We start from the raw sequence: 21,824 nt of genomic DNA on the forward strand, positions 1-21,824 counted from the left end.
ATCTTAACAGGTTTTTGGGGAACAGGTGATATTTGGTTACATGAATACATTTTTTAGTGGAATTTCTGATATTTTGGTGCAACCGTCACCCAAGCAGTGTACATTGTATCCAATGTGTAGTCTTTTATCCCTCACCCCCTCTCACCTTTTCTCCCAAGTCCCCAAAGTGCATTGTATTATTCTTATGCCTTTGCATCCTCATAGCTTAGCTCCCACTTATGAGTGAGAACATAGTATGTTTGATTTTGCATTCCTTAGTCACTTCACTCAGAATAATGGTCTCCAATTCCATCCAGTTTTTACCGCAAATGCCATTATTTTTTTCCTTCTTATGGTTGTCGCTCAATTTTTTAAAAATATTTTAAGGAAGGATCATTTATTATGCTATGAACAAGAAGTCCAGAGCAGGTTAATTCAAATGCACAACAACATTATCAAATATCCCTGAGTATGACTCTGAGTATGGCTTTAGCCACTGAGTATGGCTGTCATTGACATGTTGGCTTTCTCCTCCTGGTTACAAAATGACCGAAGGATAACAGGGATCGTTTTCTGACAGGCCAAAGTACAATATTAAAAAGGGGGCTGTCTTTACTTGTCTCTTTAAGAGTGAAGAAACCTTTGCAGAGGGCATCCAGTAGACTTCCCTCCACACGTCATTGGCCAGATCACACACACGCCCATATCTAACCCAACTACAGGCAAAGAGATTAGGCCCATAGTGATTACCTAAGACCACTTAGGATGGATGTGCACTAGGGACCTGGAAGTAGGGTAATTCCTTCAGTTATAGTAGAATGAATTATAATCCTTTGGGTATATACCCAGTAATGGAATTGCTGGGTCAAATGGTATTTGTGGTTCTAGATCCTTGAGGAATCTCCAGCCTCAGCCTCCCTAGTAGCTGGGGCTATAGGTGCCTGCCACTACGCCCGGCTAGGTTTTGTATTTTTTAGTAGAGATGGGGTTTCACCATGTTAGCCAGGATGGTCTCAATGTCCTGACCTCATGACCCGCCCGTCTCGGCCTCCCATAGTGCTGGGAATACAGGCTTGAGCCACCACGCCCAGCCTTTGTGCCAGTTTTCAAAGGAAATGCTTCCAGTTTTTGCCCATTCAATATGATATTGGCTGGGTTCTTCATAAATAGCTCTTAGTATTTTGAGATACATTCCATCGATACCTAGTTTATTGGGAGTTTTTAGCAATAAAAGGCTGTTTAATTTTGTCAAAGGCATTTTCTGCATCTATTGAGGTAATCATGTGATTTTTGTTGTTACATCTGTTTATGTGTTGGATTACGTTTATTGATTTGTGCATGTTTAACCAATCTTGCATCCCAGGGATGAAGCTGACTTGATCGTGGTGGATAAGCTTTTTGATGTGCTGCTGGATTCGGTTTGCCAATAATTTATTGAGGATTTTCACATAGATGTTCGTCAGGGATATTGGCCTAAAATTTTTTGTTGTGTCTGTCAGGCTTTGGTATCATGATGATGCTGGCCTCATAAAATGAGTTAGGGAGGATTTTGTCTTTTTCTATTGATTGGAATAATCTCAGAAGGAAAAGTACCTGCTCCTCTTTATACCTCTAGTTGGCAGTGAATCCTTCTGGTCCTGGACTTCTTTTATTTGGTAGGCTAGTAATTATTGCCTCAATTTCAGAACCTGTGATTGGTCTATTTAGGGATTCAACTTCTTCCTGGTTTAGTCTTGGGAGGGTGTATATGTCCAGGAATGTACCATTTCTTCTAGATTTTCTAGTTTGTTTGCGTAGTGGTGTTTATATTATTCCATGATGGTAGTTTGTGAGGTATTGTCACTGTGGCTTGTCACTGTGGCTAGCCCTGAAAAGCTCGCACTTCATGCATTTATTTAGACTACAATTAACGACAAAGCTTTGAGTAAACACACTTGAGGATAATTAACATGGTTAAGAGAGTAGTTCTACGAATAATTAAAGCTTAGGGACCATGGTCTAAAGTAAATACCATTAGGGGGCAGTATCCCTGGTCAACCTTCCCCCAAGAGAGCCATCAAACTCAAAAGTTAGTTAATGGAGGTAGTGTAAACAGATTTAACTGGGGAAGTCTCTATTGTTTTAGTATTTACCCTGTGACCTAATGCTCCAAGGCAGGAACCGGCTGCCGTCAGGCTGTTTAATTATTATAAGCTATGTAACCTTTTGGCCTCCTGTGACTATTCCCTATAACTTTCCCTAATATTTCCCTTTACTATTTCTGCCACCATCCTGAGTGAATCCAAATAAGTTTATATTTCTGTGGGATTGGTGTTGATATCCTCTTTATCATTTTTAATGCATCTATTTGATTCTTCTATTAGTTTTGCTAGCAATCTATTTTATTGATCTTTTCAAAAAATCAGCTCCTGGATTCACTGATTTTTTTTTCTTTAAATTTTAGAAAGAATCTAAAAAGAGTAGGTTGTTCAGTTTCCATGTAGTTAAGCGGTTTTGATTGAGTTTCTTAGTCCTGAGTTCTAGTTTGTTTGCACTGTGTCTGAGAGACAGTTTGTTATAATTTCTGTTCTTTTACACTTGCTGAGGAGTGCTTTACTTCCAACTATGTGGTCAATTTTGGAGTAAGTGTGATGTGGTGCTGAGAAGAATGTATATTCTGTTGATTTGGGGTGGAGAGTTCTGTAGATGTCTATTAGGTCCGCTTGGTGCAGAGTTGAGGTCAATTCCTGGATATCCTTGTTAACTTTTTGTCTTGTTGATCTGTCTAATGTTGACAGTGGGTGTTAAAGTCTCCCATTATTATTGTATGGGAGTCTAAGTCTCTTTGTAAGTCTCTAAGGACTTGGTTTATGAATCTGGGTGCTCCTGTATTGGGTGCATATATATTTAGGATAGTTAGCCCTTCCTGTTGAATTGATTCCTTTACCATTATGTAATGGCCTATTGATCTTTGATGGTTTAAAATCTGTTTTGTCAGAGACTAGGATTGCAACCTCTGCTTTTTTTTGTTTTCCATTTGCTTGGTAGATGTTCCTCCATCCCTTTATTTTGAGCCTATGTGTGTCTCTGAATGTAAGATGGGTCTCCCGAATACAGCAAACTGATGGATCTTGACTCTTTATCCAATTTGCCAGTCTGTGTCTTTTAATTGGACCATTTAGTCCATTTACATTTAAGGTTAATATTGTTATGTGTGAACTTGATCCTGTCATTATGATATTAGCTGGTTATTTTGCTCACTAGTTGATGCAGTTTCTTCCTGGCATCGATGGACTTTACATTTTGACATGTTTTTGTAGTGACTCCTACTTGTTATTCCTTTCCATGTTTAGTGCTTCCTTCAGGATCTCTTGTAGGGCAGGCCTGGTGGTGACAAAATCTCTAAGCATTTGCTTGTCTGTTTTTGTTTCTCCTTCACTTATGATACTTAGTTTTGCTGGATATGAAATTCTGGGTTGAAAATTCTTTTCTTTAAGAATGTTGAATATTGGCCCCCACACTCTTCTGGCTTGGAGTCTCTGCCGAGAGATCTGTTATTAGTCTGATGGGCTTCCCTTTGTGTGTAACTCGACCCTTCTCTCTGGCTGCCCTTAACATTTTTTCCTTCATTTCAACTTTGGTGAATCTGACAATTATGTGTCTTGGAGTTGCTCTTCTAGTGGAGTTATCTTTGTGTTGTTCTCTGTATTTCCTGAATTTGAATGTTGGCCTGCCTTACTATGTTGGGGAAGTTCTCCTGGATGATATCCTGCAGAGAGTTTTCCAACTTGGTTCCATTTTCCCCGTCACTTTCAGGCACACCAATCAGACATAGATTTGGTCTTTTCACATAATCCCATATTTCTTGGAGGCTTTGTTCCTTTTAGTCTTTTTTCTCTACACTTCTCTTTTCGCTTCATTTCATTCATTTGATCTTCAGTCGCTGGTATTCTTTCTTCCAGTTGATCGAGTGGGTTACTGAAGCTTGTGCATTTGTCACGTAGTTCTCGTGTTATGGTTTTCATCTCTATCACTTCTTTTAACGTCTTCTCTGCATTGATTATTCGAGTTATCCCTTCACAATTCTTTTTTCAAGGTTTTTAGTTTCTTTGCACTGGTTACATAGTTCCTCCTTTAGCTCTGAGAAGTTTGATCGACTGAAGTTTTCTTCTCTCAACTTGTCAAAGTCATTCTCCATCCAGCTTTGTTCTGTTGCTGGTGATGAGCTGCGTTCCTTTGGAGGGGGAGTTGCGCTCTGATTTTTTGAATTTCCAGCTTTTCTGCACTGCTTTTTCCCCATCTTTGTGGTTTTATCTGCCTTTGGTCTTTGACAATGGTGACGTACTGATGGGGTTTTGGTGTGGGGTCCTTACTGTGTGTTAGTTTTCCTTCTAACAGTCAGGACCCTCAGCTGTAGGTCTTTGGAATTTGCTTGAGGTCCACTCCAGACCCTGTTTGACTGGGTATCAGCAGCGGAGGCTGCAGAAGACAGAATATTGCTGAACAGCGAGTGTTCCTGTCTGATTCTTGCTCTGGAAGCTTCATCTCAGGGGTGTACCCTGCCTTGTGAGGTGGGAGGTGTTGGTCTGCACCTAGTGGGGGATGCCTCCCAGTTAGGCTACTCAGGGGTCAGGGACCCACTGGAGCAGGCAGTCTGCCCGTTTTCAGATCTCAACCTCCGTGCTGGGAGATTCACTGCTCTCTTCAAAGCTGTCAGACAGGGGCATTTACCTCTGCCGAGGTTTCTGCTGCTTTTTGTTTAGCTATGCCCTGTCCCCAGAGGAGGAGTCTACAGAGGCAGGCCGGCCTCCCTGAGCTGTGGTGGGCTCCACCCAATTCGAGCTTCCCGGAGGCTTTGTTTACCTACTTAAGCCTCAGCAATGGCAGGCGCCCCTCCCCCAGCCTCACTGCCCCCTTGCAGTTAGATCTCAGACTGCTGTGCTAGCAACGAGGGAGGCTCCGTGGGCTTGGGACCCTCTGGGCCAGGTGTGGGATATAATCTCCTGGTGCACTGTTTGCTAAGACCCTTGGTAAAGCGTGGTATTAGGGTGGGAGTTACCCGATTTTCCAGGTGTTGTGTGTCTCAATTTTCCTTGGCTAGGAAAAGGAATTCCCTTCCCCCTTGCGCTTCCAGGTGAGGCAATGCCTTGCCTGGCTTCAGCTCTTGCTGGTTGGCCTGCACCCATGGACCAGCGCCGACTGTCCGACACGACCCTGTGAGATGAACCCAGTACCTCAGTTGAAAATGCAGAAATCACCCATCTTCTGTGTCACTCACGCTGGGAGCTGGAGGCTGGAGCTGTTCTTATTCAGCCATCTTGGGCACACCCCCCCATTGATTTTTTTTGAAGGGCTTTTTGTGTCTCTATCTCCTTCAGTTCTGCTCTGATCTTAGTTATTTCTTGTCTTTTGCTAGCTTTTGAATTTGTTTGCTCTTGTTTCTCTAGTTCTTTTAATAGTGATGTTACGGTGTCGATTTTAGATCTCTCCTGCTTTCTCTTGTGGGCATTTAGTGCTATAAATTTCCCTCTACACACTGCTTTAAATGTGTCCCAGAGATTCTGGTATGTTGTGTCTTTGTTCTCATTGGTTTCAAAGAACATCTTTATTTCTGCCTTCGTTATTTATCCAGTAGTCATTCAGGAGCAGGTTGTTCAGTTTCCATGCAGTTGAGTGGTTTTCAGTGAGTTTCTTAATCCTGAGTTCTAATTTGAGTGCAATGTGGTCTGAGAAACAGTTTGTTGTGATTTCTGTTCTCTTACATTTGCTGAGGAGTGTTTTACTTCCAATTATGTGGTCAAGTTTAGAATAATTGCGATGTGGTGCTGAGAATGTATATTCTGTTGATTTGGGGTGGAGACTCTGTAGATGTCTATTAGGTCTCCTTGGTGCAGAGCTGAGTTCAAGTCCTGGATATCCTTGTTATGTTTTTGTCTCGTTGATCTAATATTGATGGTTGGGTGCTAAAGCCTCCCATTATTATTGTGTGGGAGTCTAAGTCTCTTTGTAGGTCTCTAAGAATTTGCTTTCTGTATCTGGGTGCTCCTGTATTGGGTGCATATATATTTGAATAGTTAGCTCTTCTTGTTGAATTGATCCCTTTACCAGTATGTAATGCTCTTGTCTGTTTTGATCTTTATTGGTTTAAAGTTTCTTTTATTGGAGACCAGGATTGCAAACCCTGCTTTTTTTTTCTTTCTGTTTGCTTGGTAGATCTTCCTCCATCCCTTTATTTTGAGCCTATGTGTGTCTTTGCACATGAGATGGGTCTCCTGAATACTGCATACTGATGGGTCTTGACTCTTTATCCAATATGGCAGTCTATGCCTTTTAATCGGGGCATTTAGCCCATTTATATTTAAGGTTAACTTGTTATGTGTGAATTTGATCCTGTCACTATGATGTTAGCTGGTTATTTCAGCCATTAATTGATGCAGTTTCTTAATAGCATTAATGGTCTTTACAATTTGGCATGTTTTTGCAGTGGGTGGTACAGGTTATTCCTTTCTATGTTTAGTGCTTCCTTCAGGCCTGGTGGTGACAAAATCTCTCAGCATTTGCTTGTCTGTAAAGGATTTTATTTCTCCTTCACTTATGAAGCTTAGTTTGGCTGGATATGAAAGTCTGGGTTGAAAATTCTTTAAGAATGTTGAATATTGGCCCCCACTCTCTTCTGGCTTGTAGGATTTCTTCAGAGAGATCCAGTGTTAATCTGATGGTCTTCCCTTTGTGGGTATCCCGACTTTTCTCTCTGGCTGCCGTTAACATTTTTTCCTTCATTTCAACTTTGGTGAATCTGACAATTATGTGTACTGGGGTTGCTCTTCTCGAGGAGTATTTTTGTGTTGTTCTCTGTATTTCTTGAATTTGAATGTTGGCCTGCCTTGTTAGGTTGGGGAAGTTCTCCTGGATAATATCCTGAAGAGTGTTTTCTAACTTGATTCCATTCTCTGTGTCACTTTCAGGTACACCAATCACACGTAGATTTGGTCTTTTCATATAGTCCCATATTTCTTGGAGGCTTTGTTTTTTTTCACTTTTTTCTGTAATCTTGTTTTCTCACTTTATTTCATTAATTCGAGCTTCAATCACTGATATGCTTTCTTCCACTTGATCAAATCAGCTATTGATACTTGTGTATGCTTCATGAAGTTCTCGTACTACTGTGGTTTTCAGCTCCATCAGGTCATTTTAGCTCTTCTCTACATTGGTTATTCTGATGAGTCATTCGTCTAACCTTTTATTTAAGGTTTTTAGCTTCCTTGGGACGAGTTAGAACATGCTCCTTTAGTTTGGAGAAGTTTGTTATTACCAACCTTCTGAAGCCTACTTCTGTCAATGTGTCAAACTCTTTCTCCAGCCAGTTTTGTTCCATTGCTGGTGAGGAGTTTTGTTCCTTTGGAGGAGAAGAGGCGTTCTGGTTTTTGGAATTTTCAGCCTTTCTGCTGTGGTTTGTCCCCATCTTTGTGGTTTTATCCACCTTTGGTCTTTGATGTTGGTGATCTATGGATGGGGTTTTGTGTAGATGTGCTTTTTGTTGATGTTGATGCTATTCCTTTTTCTTTGTTAGTTTTTTATCTAACAGACAGGCCCCTTAGCTGCAGGTCTGTTGGAATTTGCTGGAGGTCCACTCCAGACCCTTTTTGTCTGGGAATCACCAGCGGAGGTTGCAGAATAGCAAACATTGTTGCTTGATCCTTCCTCTGGAAGCTTCATCCCAGAGGGGCACCCACCTGTATGAGGTGTCTGTAGGCCCCTACTGGGAGGTGTCTCCCAGTCAGGCTACATGGTAGTCAGAGACCCACTTGAGGAGGCAGACTGTCCATTATCAGAGCTAGAACACCATGCTGGGAGAACCACTGCTCCTTTCAGAGCTGTCAGGCAAAGACATTTAAGTCTGGAGAAGCTGTCTGCTGCTGTTTGTTCAGATATGCCCTGCCCCCAGAGGTGGAATCTAGAGAGGCAGTAGGCCTTGCTGTGCTGCAGTGGGCTCTGCCCAGTTGGAGCTTCCCTGTCACTTTGTTTACACTGTTAGCATAGAACTGCCTCTGCAAGCCTCAGCAATGGTGGATGCTCCACCTCCTGCCATGATCCAGCATCCCAGGTCAATCTCAGGTTGCTGTGCTAGCAGCAAGCAAGGCTTCATGGATGTGGGACCTGCAGAGCCAGGCATGGGAGGGAATCTCCTGGTCTGCTGGTTGTGAAGACCATGGGGAAAAGTGCTGTATTTGGGCAGCAATGTACTGCTCCTCCAGGTACAGTCACTCATGGCTTCCCTTGGCTAGGAAAGGAAAATCCCCTGACCCCTTGTACTTTCCGGGTGAGGTGATGCCTCACATTACTTTGGATTGCCTTCTGTTGGCTGCACCCACTTTCCAACCAGTCCCAGTGAGATGAACGAGGTACCTCAGTTGGAAATGCAGAAATCACTTGTCTTCTTCATAGATCTCACTGGCAGCTGTAGACCACAGCTTTTCCTATTTGGCCATCTTAGAAGTGACCTCAGAAATGCACTTTAAATTTAAGGATACTAATTGATTAAAAAGTTGAATAAAGCTAATGTGAGCACTTGACAGAAGAAAGCTGAGCAGGAGTCGCTGTATAATACCAAAGTAGACTTCACAACAAAAAACAGTCCCCATAATAAACAAGTTCATATGACAATAATAAAAGGTTCACTTAGACAAGAAGACACAAATATGCTAAATGTTTATGGCCCAAATAACATAACATCTTCAAAATGTATGAGGCAAAATGGACAGAGCTACAGAAAGGAACAGAAAATTTAAAAGTAATTTGTAGTTTCAGTAGCCTTTACTCAATAAGTGATAGAACAGGGAGGCAGAAAATCAATGAGAATAGAGTAGAATTGAACAACACCATGCTTTTCGAGTGCCCTGGAACTCTTAGCAAAACAGACCACATTGTAGACCATACAATATCTCTCAGTGGAAATATTGAGTCAAAAGGGTTTAAGTCATACAAAGTATGTGCCCCGACCACAAAGCCATCAAATTAGAAATTAATAGCAAAAACAGCCCTAGGAAGTATTCAAATATTTGGAAACTAAGTAATATGCAACTAAGTAACCCCAAATGAAAGAAGTAATAAAAAAAATAGAACATATTTTGAACTGAATAAAAATAAAAATACAACATATCAGAAATTGTGGAATGCCCGTACAACTGCGCTTAAACACAATTTTTTAGCACTTAATGTCTACATTAGAAGAGTCTCAAATAAATTACTCTGACTTCTATCTTAAGAAATCAGAAAAAAGAAGAGAACATTAAATCCAAAGGATGCAGATGTAAGGAAATAATAAATATCTCCTGTAGTCTGAATGTTTGTGTCTCTCCTAAATTCGTAGGCTGAAACCAAGACACAGAGGTGATGTCACTAGGAGGTAAGGCTTTTTGAAGGTAATTAGGTCATGAGGGCTAAGCCTTTATGAATAGACTAATATCTTTATACATGAGACTCCAGAGAGCCTGTTCACCCCTTCTGCCATGCGAGGGCACAAGGGAAAAGAATGTATCTATAAATCATGAAGTGGCCCCTCACCACACATCCAGCCTAACAGCACCTGGATCTTGGACTATGTAACTTCCAGAATTGTGAGAAATCTATTTATTTTGTTTATAAGCTACCCAGGCTATGGTTTTTTTTTTTTTTTTTTTTTTTTTAAACAATGGGCCTAAAGGACCAATACATCAAAAATAAAACCAGTAAAACATTAAAACAGTAGGGAAAGTCCACAACCCCAAACATTTTGAGATCAATAAAAGCAACAAACCTCTATCTTGCCAGACTGCTAAGGAAAAAGAGAAGATACAAATTACTAACTTCAGAAGTGAGTAATGTGGCATTATTACAGATTCTACAGATGCTACAAAAGGTAATATTATAGAACTTATGTTAATAAAGATGACAACTTAAACTGACAAATTTCTTGAAAAATGAAAATTACCAAAACTCAATCAAGAATAGATAACCTGCATTACTTTATACCTATAAGAAAGATAGTTATAGTTGAAAACCTTTCTACAAGGAGAACGCCATCTAGGCTGGTGAATTCTACCAAACATTTTAGAAAGAAATGGTAATATTTTACACAACTCTTCCTTCCCCAAATAAAAAGTATATCCCAACGAATTCTATATTGTTACCATTACACTGAACCACAATTCAACAATAATACTAAAAAAAAAAAAACTCACTCATAAGCATGGATATAAAAGTTCACTCAATGTTTATGTCCTCCAACAGGTGAATGAATAACGTGCTACATGCACACAATGGATTACTACTAGTTCTAAAAGGAAATGAGCGATCAAGTCATTAAAAGAAATGAAGGAAATTTAAATGTATATTACCAAGTGAAAGACGCTAATCTGAAAAGGCTACTTACTGTATGATTTTAAGTACATGACATTCTGGAAAGGCAAAACTATGAATACAGTAAAATGGATCGGTGGCTGCCAAAGGGTTGGTGAGGGCAGGAAAAGGGCACATAGGCAGGACACAGAAGATTTTTTAAAGCAGTGGAAATCTATGGTACTACAATGATGGATACATGTTATTATACCTTTACCCAGACTGATAAAATATGCATCACCAAGAGTAATTCCTAGTGTAAACTATGGGCTTTGCATGATTATGATGTGTCAATATAGGTCCCTTCATTGTAATAACTGTACCACCCTGGTGAGAGATATTGATAATGAAGGAGACTATGCTCGTGTGGGGGCAGGGTATATGGAAAATCTCTGTATCTTTTCCTCCATTTTGCTGTAAATATAAAACTGCACTAAAAATGTCTAAACAATAAACTCTAATTGAAACTTTAGCAAACTGAATTCAATGACATAATAAAATGTTCATACATCATAAACAAAGAGTTCATCCCAGGAATGGAGATGAACTTCAAACATCACTTTTCCCCAGCCTAATCAAACATTCAAACATCACTTTTCCCCAGCCTAATCAACAAAGTAAAAGAGAAGATCCATAGGATCACTTCAACAGTTAAAGGCATTTCATACAATTCAACATTGATTTCTGACTTTTTAAAAAATAAAACTCTCAGCAAACTAAGAATGCAAAGAGACTTAGTCGGCACGAGAAAGAGCATCTATCATGGACCTATCGTTAACATGCATCATGGTGAAAAGCAGAATGTTTTTCCATAAGATGGACAGTACAGAAATGTCTACTTTCACGACTTCTATGGAGCATTGTTCTGAAGATTCTAGCTAGTACATTCAGGCAAGAGAAGTAAGTAAAAGGTATCCAGATTGGAAGGAAGAAGCAAAACTGTCTTTATTCATAACATGATCACAAAATAAGGTGAGTAAATTCCAAACTGTGTGTCAGCTTCTTGTTTTTTCTAAATAAAGGTTTAGTGGAATATAGCTATATTTATTAATTTTTGGATTTTTTTGTCTATGGTTGCATACATACTACAATAGCAGAGTTGCAACACAGACTGTTTGCCATAAGTCTGAAAATATTTTCTATCTTTAGTAAGAGAGTGGTTTGAGAAAGGAAAAATTTAACCTTTGATCTATGTAGAAAATCTGATCAAATCTACTAAAAAAGCTACTATAACGAACAAGTGAGTTTAGCCAAATTCTAGGATATAGAATCAACATTCACAAATGAACTGTGTTGCTATGTACTAGCAATAAACAAATTTGATTTTTAAAAATACCATTTACAACTTCATAAAAAATGAAATACAGATACTCCTGATAAAATATAGAAAGATCTACATGCTAAAAATTACAAAATATTACTGAGAAAATTAAATACAACCTATGTAAATCAAGAGATACACTTTATGAGTGGAAATATTTATTATTTTCAAGATGTGAATTAACCTATAAATTAACCTATAAATTTAACCTATATGTACAACAAAATCCCAATTAATTCTCAACAAGCCAGGAGGCTTCTTTTAAATTGACAAACTGATTATAAAATTTATGTAAAACTGCAAAGGATCTAGCATAGCTAAAATAACCCTGATAATATTATAAAATGAGAAGGCTGATTTCAATACTCTTACAAATCAATAGTAGTCAAAACAGTGTGACACTGGTACAAGTGGAGTATCCCAGATCCAAAATTACTGGAATCAGAACGGTTTTAAATTTTGAATTTTGGAATATTTGCATATACATATCTTGGGGATAGAACCCAAGTATAAACACAAAATACGGTTATTTTTTATACATACTTTATTCATAAAGACAATATAATTTTAAACAATATTTTCAGTAATTTTTTTTTTTTTTGAGACGGAGTCTCGCTCTGTCACCCGGACTGGAGTGCAGTGGCCGGATCTCAGCTCACTGCAAGCTCCGCCTCCCGGGTTTACGCCATTCTCCTGCCTCAGCCTCCAAAGTAGCTGGGACTACAGGCGCCCGCCACCTCGCCCGGCTAGTTTTTTTTTTTTTTAGTAGAGATGGGGTTTCACCGTGTTAGCCAGGATGGTCTCGATCTCCTGACCTCGTGATCCGCCCGTCTTGGCCTCCCAAAGTGCTGGGATTACAGGCTTGAGCCACCGTGTCCGGCCCAATATTTTCAATAATCTTGATGATGAAACAGTTTGTGTGCATGAGGTCTGGTATGGAATTTTCCTTTTCTGGCATCATGTTGAAAATCATCAAGTTTTGGATTTGGGATTATTTCAGATCTGGGAGATTTGGATTATGGATGTTCAACCTGTATAAATAAAGTCAAATGTAGACAGTCCCCAACTTAAGTTGGTTTGACTTACTGAACTTGATAATGGTTTTATTGAAGTATTAAACAAAGGCACAATGGCAATGCATGAACACAGGATTGCCTTTTCAACCTATGATGCTGGAACAATTGGATATCCATATCCAAAAAATGAACATGAATCCATAACTTACTCCATATACAAAAATAGACTTAAGTAGATCATAGATTTAAATGTAAGATGTAAAACTATAAAATTTCTAGAATAAAGCACAGGAGAAAGTCTTTGTGACTATATGCTAGGGAAAGATTTCTCAAATATGACGTATAATGCAAAATCTATAACTGAACAAATAAATTGAAGTTTATTAAAATTAAAAACTCCTCTTCAAAAGTTACAATTAAAGGAACAAAAAGTCAAACCATGAACTGAGAAAAAATCCTGGTGAAAATTATAGCTAATAAAGGAATAGTATTCAGAAAATATAAAGAACTGTTAAGGTTTAACACGTAAGGAAACAACCACCTATTTTTTTTAATGGCAAATGATTTAAAAAGACAGTTCGGCAAAGGTATGCCGATGGCAAGTACGGACATGGAAAGATGCCCTACATTATTACTCACTAGGACAATGCACATTAAAACCACGATAATATGCATAATACACAGTGTTACAGTGCTCCTTTAGCTCCACTCTCTATGGACTATGGCATGTTAGCAGTTCAGTATACCTATCAGAATAGCCAAAAATAAAAATATGAAAACAGCAATACTGTTTGTGATGAAACAGAGCAACTAGAACTGTCAAATAATGTTGATGGGAATGGAAAATGGTACAGATATTTTGCAAAACAATTTAGTAGTTACTTAATAAGGGAATATAAAGAAACACAGGAGACTTTGGAGGGTGATGGACATATTAACTATCTAGATTATGGTAAAAATTTCACATGTGTATTTGTCTGTCAAAATTTGTCAAATTGTAGATCATCTTACATCAAAAAGTGTAAAAAACTGTCAGAGGACAACAATAATGAAAAACAAAGACTTCAGAGAAGCAGTAATGTCTTAAAGCCAAAAGTTTTAATGGGCTTGATGTATGGAAAGAAAACAAATCACAGGGTTACTCAAGGTAAGAGATCTGGTCCAAACTCCCACATAAAGCTGGGACCACAAAAGAGGACTCTCACAATCAAATGGAGACTGAAAAAGGAGCGGCTTAGACCAAGTTTTCTTATAGAAAGAGACACAAAGGCAGCCATCTCAATCTTGGTTTTCAGGTGCAGAGGGAGAAGTCACGATGCCTACTCTTTAATTTTCTAACCAAAATATGTTATTATATGGGCCTGAGGCCAGAATGTGTACTACTTCTGTTCCTTCCCAAAAACTCAATCTGAGTATTCGGAGTAAATTTTATTTTATAGCACCTGGCTGCTGCATACTGAAAAATTGTTAAACAACTTAAACACAGGCCTTAAAGAGTCTTTCCAAATAAAGTTTAGATGATTGAAATAGATTTTTAAAATATGTAACATTTATAAAACCACTATTAAAAATTATTAGAAACAACAAAAATAACTACTTAAAAAATGCTGCAGATTCTTTAATGATCAGACATTAAATATACATAAGTAGCTTAATGTATTTCAAGAAATAAAATAAAAAGTAATATTAAAACTGTAGACAAGTATTAAAAGATAATCAAATAGAATGATAGGCCTGAAAGTCTAGAAATAATATAAAATTGTTAGAAATGATAAACAGTTGGAAAGTAGAAACTCAATAGATCATTTAAAGAACAAAAGTCAAGAAGAGTTTAATAAAAGATCTGAATGAATAAAATGAAGGACAGACTTTTATTTATTTATTTTTTATTTTTATTATACTTTAAGTTCTAGGGTACATTTGCACAATATGCAGGTTGGTTACGTATGTATACATGTGCCGGGTTGGTGTGCTGAACCCATTAACTCATCATTTACACTAGGTATATCTCCTAATGCTATCCTTCCCCACTCCCCCCACCCCACACCAGGCCCCAGTGTGTGATATTCCCCTTCCTGTGTCTAAGTGTTCTCATTGTTCAATTCCCACCTATGAGTGAGAACATGCGGTGTTTGGTTTATTGTCCTTGTGATAGTGTGCTGAGAATGATGGTTTCCAGCTTCATCCATGTCCCTACAAAGGACATGAACTCATCCTTTTTATGGCTGCATAGTATTCCATGGTATATATGTGCCACATTTTCTTAATCTAGTCTATCATTGATGGACATTTGGGTTGGTTGGTTCCAGGTCTTTGCTATTGTGAATAGTGCCGCAATAAACATATGTGTGTATGTGACTTTACAGCAGCATGATTTGTAATCCCTTGGGTATATACCCAGTAATGGGATGGCTAGGTCAAATGGTATTTCTAGTTGTAGATCTTTGAGGAATCGCCACACTGTCTTCCACAATGGTTGAACTAGTTTACGGTCCCACCAGCAGTGTAAAAGTGTTCCTATTTCTCCACATCCTCTCTGGCACCTGTTTCCTGACTTTTTAATGATCGCCATTCTAACTGGTGTGAGATGGTATCTCATTGTGGTTTTGATTTGCATTTCTCTGATGGCCAGTGATGATGAGCATTTTTTCATGTGTCTGTTGGCTGCATGAATGTCTTGAGAAGTGTCTGTTCTGTTCATATCATGAAGGACAGACTTTTGATAGCTACAAGAGGCAGTGAAATGCCTAGTCAGATAGGGTGTGTCCCTAATGAAACCCTATCTCCAAGCCAAAGACAATTTAAAGCCTGAAAGCCAAGCTACAAGTTAAATCCTTGAACCAGATTCAGAACTTGTCTTCCTGTTTGGCACACTTTCCTCTGATTGATCCCTACCCTTCACCTATTATACATATATCTACCCTTTCCTAATTGGTATTCCATGCTGTCATGCCCACCTTTGAGTAGTGTCTTTGCTTTAACCTTTTGTGCATACTCACAAACCAATCAGTACACACTCCCCATCCTGTGCCTATAAAGACCTCAGACTCAGCCAATAAAGGAAGAGACAGCCTGACTTCAAGGAAGACCTGCCCTTTCTGTCCCCTCTTTGCTGACAGCCATTTTCATTGCTCAATTTCTTGGATGCCGGACAAGAGCTTGGGACCCACCAAGTGTGGACACACAGAAAGGCTGTCACACTGGAACTCTGCCCTCACCAGTGGAGGAAGGCCACCCCACATGAGGAAGCAAAGGGCCAAATAAGCTGCTAACATATCATAGTGTGTAGATAATGGTACTAAAGGAGCATTGTAATACCTTCTCTGGGGCTTCAGTGCCACGGACATCCTCACCTGGGCACCACCACATTCCTCTCAAGGTGACATTTCTGGTCTGGCCGTGGTCCCACATGTAGCTTGTTCCTGTGTCAGCATCTGGAACAGCTGGCCAGATCCTGCACTTGATTGCTTATGTGTTCCCTCCTAGAAGGGGTAGAGCATGACAGGTTAAGTAGATAGGCATCCCTTCCACAAGTACAGTGAAAAGATGAGAAAAATCCTGCATCATCTGTGGGCTCATCTGGGATACCTGAAGGGTGAGCAAATGGACTTAGACTGTTCATTTTTTCTGAGGCTTCTTGTACTCACAGTTTTTTCTGAAGGCAGATAAAGAACCAAACCAAGCCAATTACGAATGAATGGCTTAAGAATGAATGGTACAGTTATAGGGGACAGAATGCTGCAGAAGAACTCGACACCCACTCACCGTTGCTCTCAGAGGTTGGGAATGTCAACCTCCTTCCAGTCTAGACTTTTCTATGGCATTTTTCTTCTTCTTCTTCTTTTTTCTTTTGGTTGTGCAATGGCACCTGTCTCCTCTTTTACAACGTTAAGGGTGTTGTTGCAAACTACAGATATATGACTGGGTGGAATGAACATTTGGCCCATCAATCAGATATGCAATTCAGAACAATATGTTTTTCATCTATTCTTAGAGATAAAGAGAAAGCCGAGACTGAGTTTCTCTCTCTGCTGGAGGAACCAATTTGTGTAAAGGAAGAGGTCTTTTCTCCCAGGCACCTTTCCCTCTCTGCACATAAACTGTTTTTTTGTTTTTTCACCATGTCAGGAGTTCACACAGCCCTGCAAAACACAGGGAACATTTCTCTGTGGGAGGTTTTCTTTTTTTTTTCTTTTTCTTTTGAAAGGTGCCTTACTAGGTCAGGACCCCAATTCATGGGCTCCCTAACTTAAAAGAGTTCATGCACACTCCTGAGACACCTTTTTGTCCCAAACTCAATTCGAAGCTTTGGGTTGAAGCCCTAGAAGGGAAAACTAGATCTAAGGGATCTAAAGGCAGGCAACAACAGAAGACAAGGGGCACAGTGCAGGTGAGCATGACTAAATTCTGCTGATTATGTCCACCTAGAGGCTATGCTAGTATCCATCACATAAATGAGGTCTGGGAAACTCAAAGATTCTGACAGCACAAGGGAAAGGCAGCATGTGGGTGAGTGCAGATAATTCCCACCCTCTAGGCCCCCTTTTAACATAGGTGAAAGTGGCATTGGCACCCATGGGCACCACCCTGCTGAGATCACTGGGACTCAGGGATACAAGGATGGAAGAAAGGGGATGTCTTTTGCTTCTCTCTCACACATACCCTGGATATTCACTGGGTAGGAAAAGGAACTGAGGGACGCCTCTCTTTTCCTCTTTCCAGATGTGTAACCAATCATCTTCAATCTGTACTTCTCTTGAATGCCTCCTGAATCACTGGGACTTCTTTTAAAAAAACCTTTTCATTTTTTCTCCTCTGTCCTCCCTTTTTTCCTTTTTCTCCTCTGTTCTCTCTTCACAGATGGGTAATTGTGTCCCTTTACCACAGGACACTCCCTTCAGATGCATCCCCCAAACTAGGAAAAGTTAATTTCCCCAAACCTTAAACTACTTGGCTTAAAATTGAGCTTTGGGGGAAGGGAACGCAGGAGTCTGCTATGCTGGCATAAGACTAAACTTTTTTTTTTTTTTTTTAACCACTCAGACTTCTGGCCTCTCTCTCCCTGTGCAAACCAGAAAATGGAACGGTAAAGAGCACTGTAAAGTTTTTTTTTTAAACGGGATGAGGTCTCCATCTTGTTTTACACCCTTGAGAGCCTGACCTTGCACCCACATGGCAGTACTTTCTTTTGGTCTCTGCCATTTTACAATGTGTCTCAAGTTCAATCCTGGCTTAGAGAATGAGCACTTTCCGGTTAATATTTGTGTGACTCTTCCCTTCCATGAACAACTTCTAGCTTCCTTTATTAAATCTTCCTTTCTCTGAGCTACCTTTAAAAATTATAGTTTTTTTTTTAACCTCTGAATCTACTTCCTCTGATTCCTGCCTCCTAGGTACTAATGGTTCAGACTTTCATTTCCTCTAGCAAGTTGTATCTCCAAAGGGATCTAAAGAAGCTCTATGCTGCATCCTTAGGCATCTAGGCTATGAACCTAGGGAGTCTTGTTCCTGGTGGCCCTCCCAGTTTAGATATACACCTCTCAACAGGCAGTTATGTGGGACCCACTCCCCACCACTCTTGCCAGGGCCCCAAGTTTGTAAATGGCTCAGAGAAAAGAGAGAGGAGAGAGAGAGACAAACAGAGAGGGAGTCAGAGAAAGAAAGAGAGACAAAGAGACAGAGAGGGAGTTAGAGAAAGAAAGAGAAAGATAGAAGTAGTAAAGAAAAAACAGTATGCCCTATTCCTTTAAAAGCCAAGGCAAATTTAAAACCTACAATTGATAATTGAAAGTCTTCTCTGGGACCCTGTAACACTCCAATACTACCTTTTGTCAGTGTAAACAAGGGCGTAGCCTGAAAACACTGAGACCACTGACAACCCGTAGCCTTCCTATCAAAAATCCTTAACCCAGTAACCCGCAGATGGGCCAAATGCATTCAGTCGGTAGAGGCAACTGCTTTGCTAAAATTAGAAAAATAACTTTTAGGGAAATCTCATTGTGAGCACACCTCATCAGTTCAGAACTATCCTAAGTCAAAAAGGCAACAAAGTATCTTACTAACTCAAAAATCTTAAAGTATGGGGCTATTCTGTTAGAAAAAGGTGATTTAACATTAACCACTGAAAATTCCCTTAACCCAGCAGATTTCATAATAGGGGATTTAAATCTTAATTACCATACAAAGGTCCAACCAGACCTAGGAGGAACTCCCTTCAGGACAGGACGACAGATGGTTCCTCCCGGGTGACTGAGAAAAAACCCACAATGGGTATTCAGTAATTGATAGGGAGACTCTTGTGGAAGCAGAGTTAGGAGAATTGTCTAATAATTGGTCTGCTCAAACGTGTGAGCCATTTTCACTCAGCCAAGCCTTAGAGTACTTACAACATCAGCAAGCCCATCTTTTTCTCCTCACTCTCCTTCTCATAGGAAAAAAGTACATAGGATAAACAGGATCCATCTCTCATATTTCATACCCAAAAGGACTGAACCCGGGGCAACAAAAAAGTTTAAGATCGATAATTAGGGCATATTCCTACAAAGGAAAAGAAGGACAAAGACCCTAGCAGGCAAAAACTCCATCTCACTCCTGACTCAAAAGGTTACCTACACCCTCTCTGAAACAAATTTGCATAAGAACTCCTTTGTTAGGGAGAGACATCCTAGCAAAAGCAGGGGCCATTATACACTAGAATTAGGAGAAGGAAAAAGGGTAAATATATACACAGACTCTAAATATGTTTACCTAGTCCTCCATGCCCACACAGCAATATGGAGAGAAAGCGAATTCCTAACTTCTGAGGGAACACCTATCAAACATCATAAAGCCATTAGATTATTTTTGGCTGTACAGAAACCTAAAGAGGTGGCAGTCTTACACTGCTGGGGTCATCAGAAAGGAAAGGAAAGGAAAGGGAAATAGGAGGGAACTGCCAAGCAGATTTTGAAGCCAAAAGAGCCGCAAGGCAGGACCCTCCATTAGAAATGCTACAGAAGGACCCCCAGTATGGGGTAATCCCCTCCAGGAAACCAAGCCCCAGTACTCAGAAGAGGAAATAGAATGGGGAACCTCACAAGGACATAGTTTCCTCCCCTCAGCATGGCTAGCCACAGAAGAAGGAAAAATATTTTGCCTGTGGCTAACCAATGGAAATTACTTAAAATCCTTCACCAAACCTTTCACTTAGGCATTGATAGCATGCATCAGATGGCCGAATCATTATTTACTAGACCAGGCCTTTTCAAAACTATCAAGCAGATAGGACCTGTGAAGTGTGACGAAGAAATAATCCCCTGCACTTCAGGCCATACATTTGAATCCCTGTACCTTTAATCTCCTTGTTAAGTTTGTCTCTTCCAGAATCAAAGGTGTAAAACTATAAATGGTTCTTCAAATGGAGCCCAGATGCAGTCTATGACTAAGATCTACTGCAGACCACTGGACTGGCCTGCTAGTCCATGCTCCAATGTTAATGACATTGAAGGCACCCCTCCCGAGCAAATCTCAACTGCACGACCCCTACTATGCCCCAATTCAGCAGGAAGCAGTTAAGAGCGGTCATCAGTCAACCTCCCCAACAGCACTTGGGTTTTTCTGTTGAGAGGGGGTACTGAGAGACATGACTAGCTGGATTTCCCAGGCTAAGAATTCCTAAGCCTAGCTGGGGAAGGTGACTGCACCCACCTTTAAACACAGGGCTTGTAACTCAGCTCACACCTGACCAATCAGGTAGTAAAGAGGGCTCATTAAAATACAAATTAGGCTAAAAGCAGGAGGTAAATAGTCAAATCATATATCGCCTAAGAGCACAGCAGGAGGAATAATGATTGGGATATAAACGCAGGCATTCAAGCAGGAAGCAGCAACCCCCTTGGGTCCTTGGGTCCCCTCCCATTTTATGGGAGCTCTGTTTTCACTCTATTAAATCTTGCAACTGCAAAAAAAAAAAAAAAAAAAAAAAAAAAAAATTGCAGGTTTTGTAGAAACTGCTTGCTACCTCTTTAAAAATACCTCATACGTTTGTGGTTATGTCATTATCTTAGTTGAGGCTTGTTGATTTCACCTACAAGGTTACTTTTGGCAAAGTTCAAAAGCCAGAAATATTGGTCACATGGCATGGCTAAAGTTGAGTAACAACGGATTTAAAAATATTTTTGGCTGGGCGCGGTGGCTCAAGCCTGTAATCCCAGCACTTTGGGAGGCTGAGACGGGCGGATCACGAGGTCAGGAGATTGAGACCATCCTGGCTAACCTGGTGAAACCCTGTCTCTACTAAAAAATACAAAAAACTAGCTGGGCGAGGTGGCGGGCGCCTGTAGTCCCAGCTACTCGGGAGGCTGAGGCAGGAGAATGGCGTAAACCCGGGAGGCGGAGCTTGCAGTGAGCCAAGATCCAGCCACTGCACTCCAGCCTGGGTAACAGAGCGAGACTCCGTCTCAAAAAAAAAAAAAAAAAAAAAAAAAAATTTTCTAGGATCACTATGGTTAAAAGTCAGCTTAATTAGAAGTTGATCTCCAAGCTATAGGTATATTTAAAATACCTTTATGGTTTTCTATTCAATGATCTTGTTTTTCTGGAAATTTTTTTTTTTTTTTTTGAGACGAAGTCTCGCTCTGCTGCCCAGGCTGGAGTGCAGTGGCGCAATCTTGGCTCACTATAAGCTCCGCCTCCCAGGTTCGCCTTTCTCCTGCCTCAGCCTCCCGAGTAGCTGGGACTACAGGCGCCTGCCACCATGCCCGGCTAATTTTTTGTATTTTTAGTAGAGACGGGGTTTCACCATGGTCTCGATCTCCTGACCTTGTGATCCGCCCACCTTGGCCTCCCAAAGTGCTGGGATTACAGGCGTGAGCCACCGCGCCTGGCCAACTTTTTTTCCTTAGTTTAATGAATAATAATTCTCCATTTTGTATTGCCACTCTTGGTACATACATGAGAGGCCCTAATAATTTTGAGACCATGGGACTCCTTGGGAAAAACAAAGGTGACACAGACCCCATTTTGGGGAAAAAACTTATGTTCTTCTCATGGAACCCAAGGAATTTAAAAGCAGATAGATTCCTTTCAAAATCTGTTTTTCTCTTCTAGCTATGCCTGTTTCTTTGGCCCTGGAAGGTGCATGCTTTCCTAGCCCTGATTCTTGAAGGGCTCCA

At 40.2% G+C, this 21,824-nt stretch overlaps 1 protein-coding gene across 5 annotated transcripts in view; it reads right to left on the reverse strand.

Annotated features, from left to right (window-relative positions):
• Positions 1 to 21,824, reverse strand: part of LOC100426034 (acyl-coenzyme A synthetase ACSM3, mitochondrial-like) — a 134,119-nt gene that overhangs the window by 69,457 nt on the left and 42,838 nt on the right. For 3 of the 5 annotated variants that reach the window (XM_077951001.1, XM_077951002.1, XM_077951000.1), the window contains one exon: positions 15,991 to 16,154. The exons of 1 other annotated variant lie outside the window; for it this stretch is intronic. In XM_077951001.1, the coding sequence (XP_077807127.1) occupies positions 15,991 to 16,019 (29 nt within the window). In that variant the 5' untranslated portion in view covers positions 16,020 to 16,154. The remainder of the gene's footprint in view (positions 1 to 15,990; positions 16,155 to 21,824) is intronic. One more of the 5 variants, XR_013399666.1, reaches the window with a different exon arrangement.

Source organism: Macaca mulatta, chromosome 10 (assembly GCF_049350105.2).
Source record: "Macaca mulatta isolate MMU2019108-1 chromosome 10, T2T-MMU8v2.0, whole genome shotgun sequence".
Taxonomy (NCBI): domain Eukaryota; kingdom Metazoa; phylum Chordata; class Mammalia; order Primates; family Cercopithecidae; genus Macaca; species Macaca mulatta.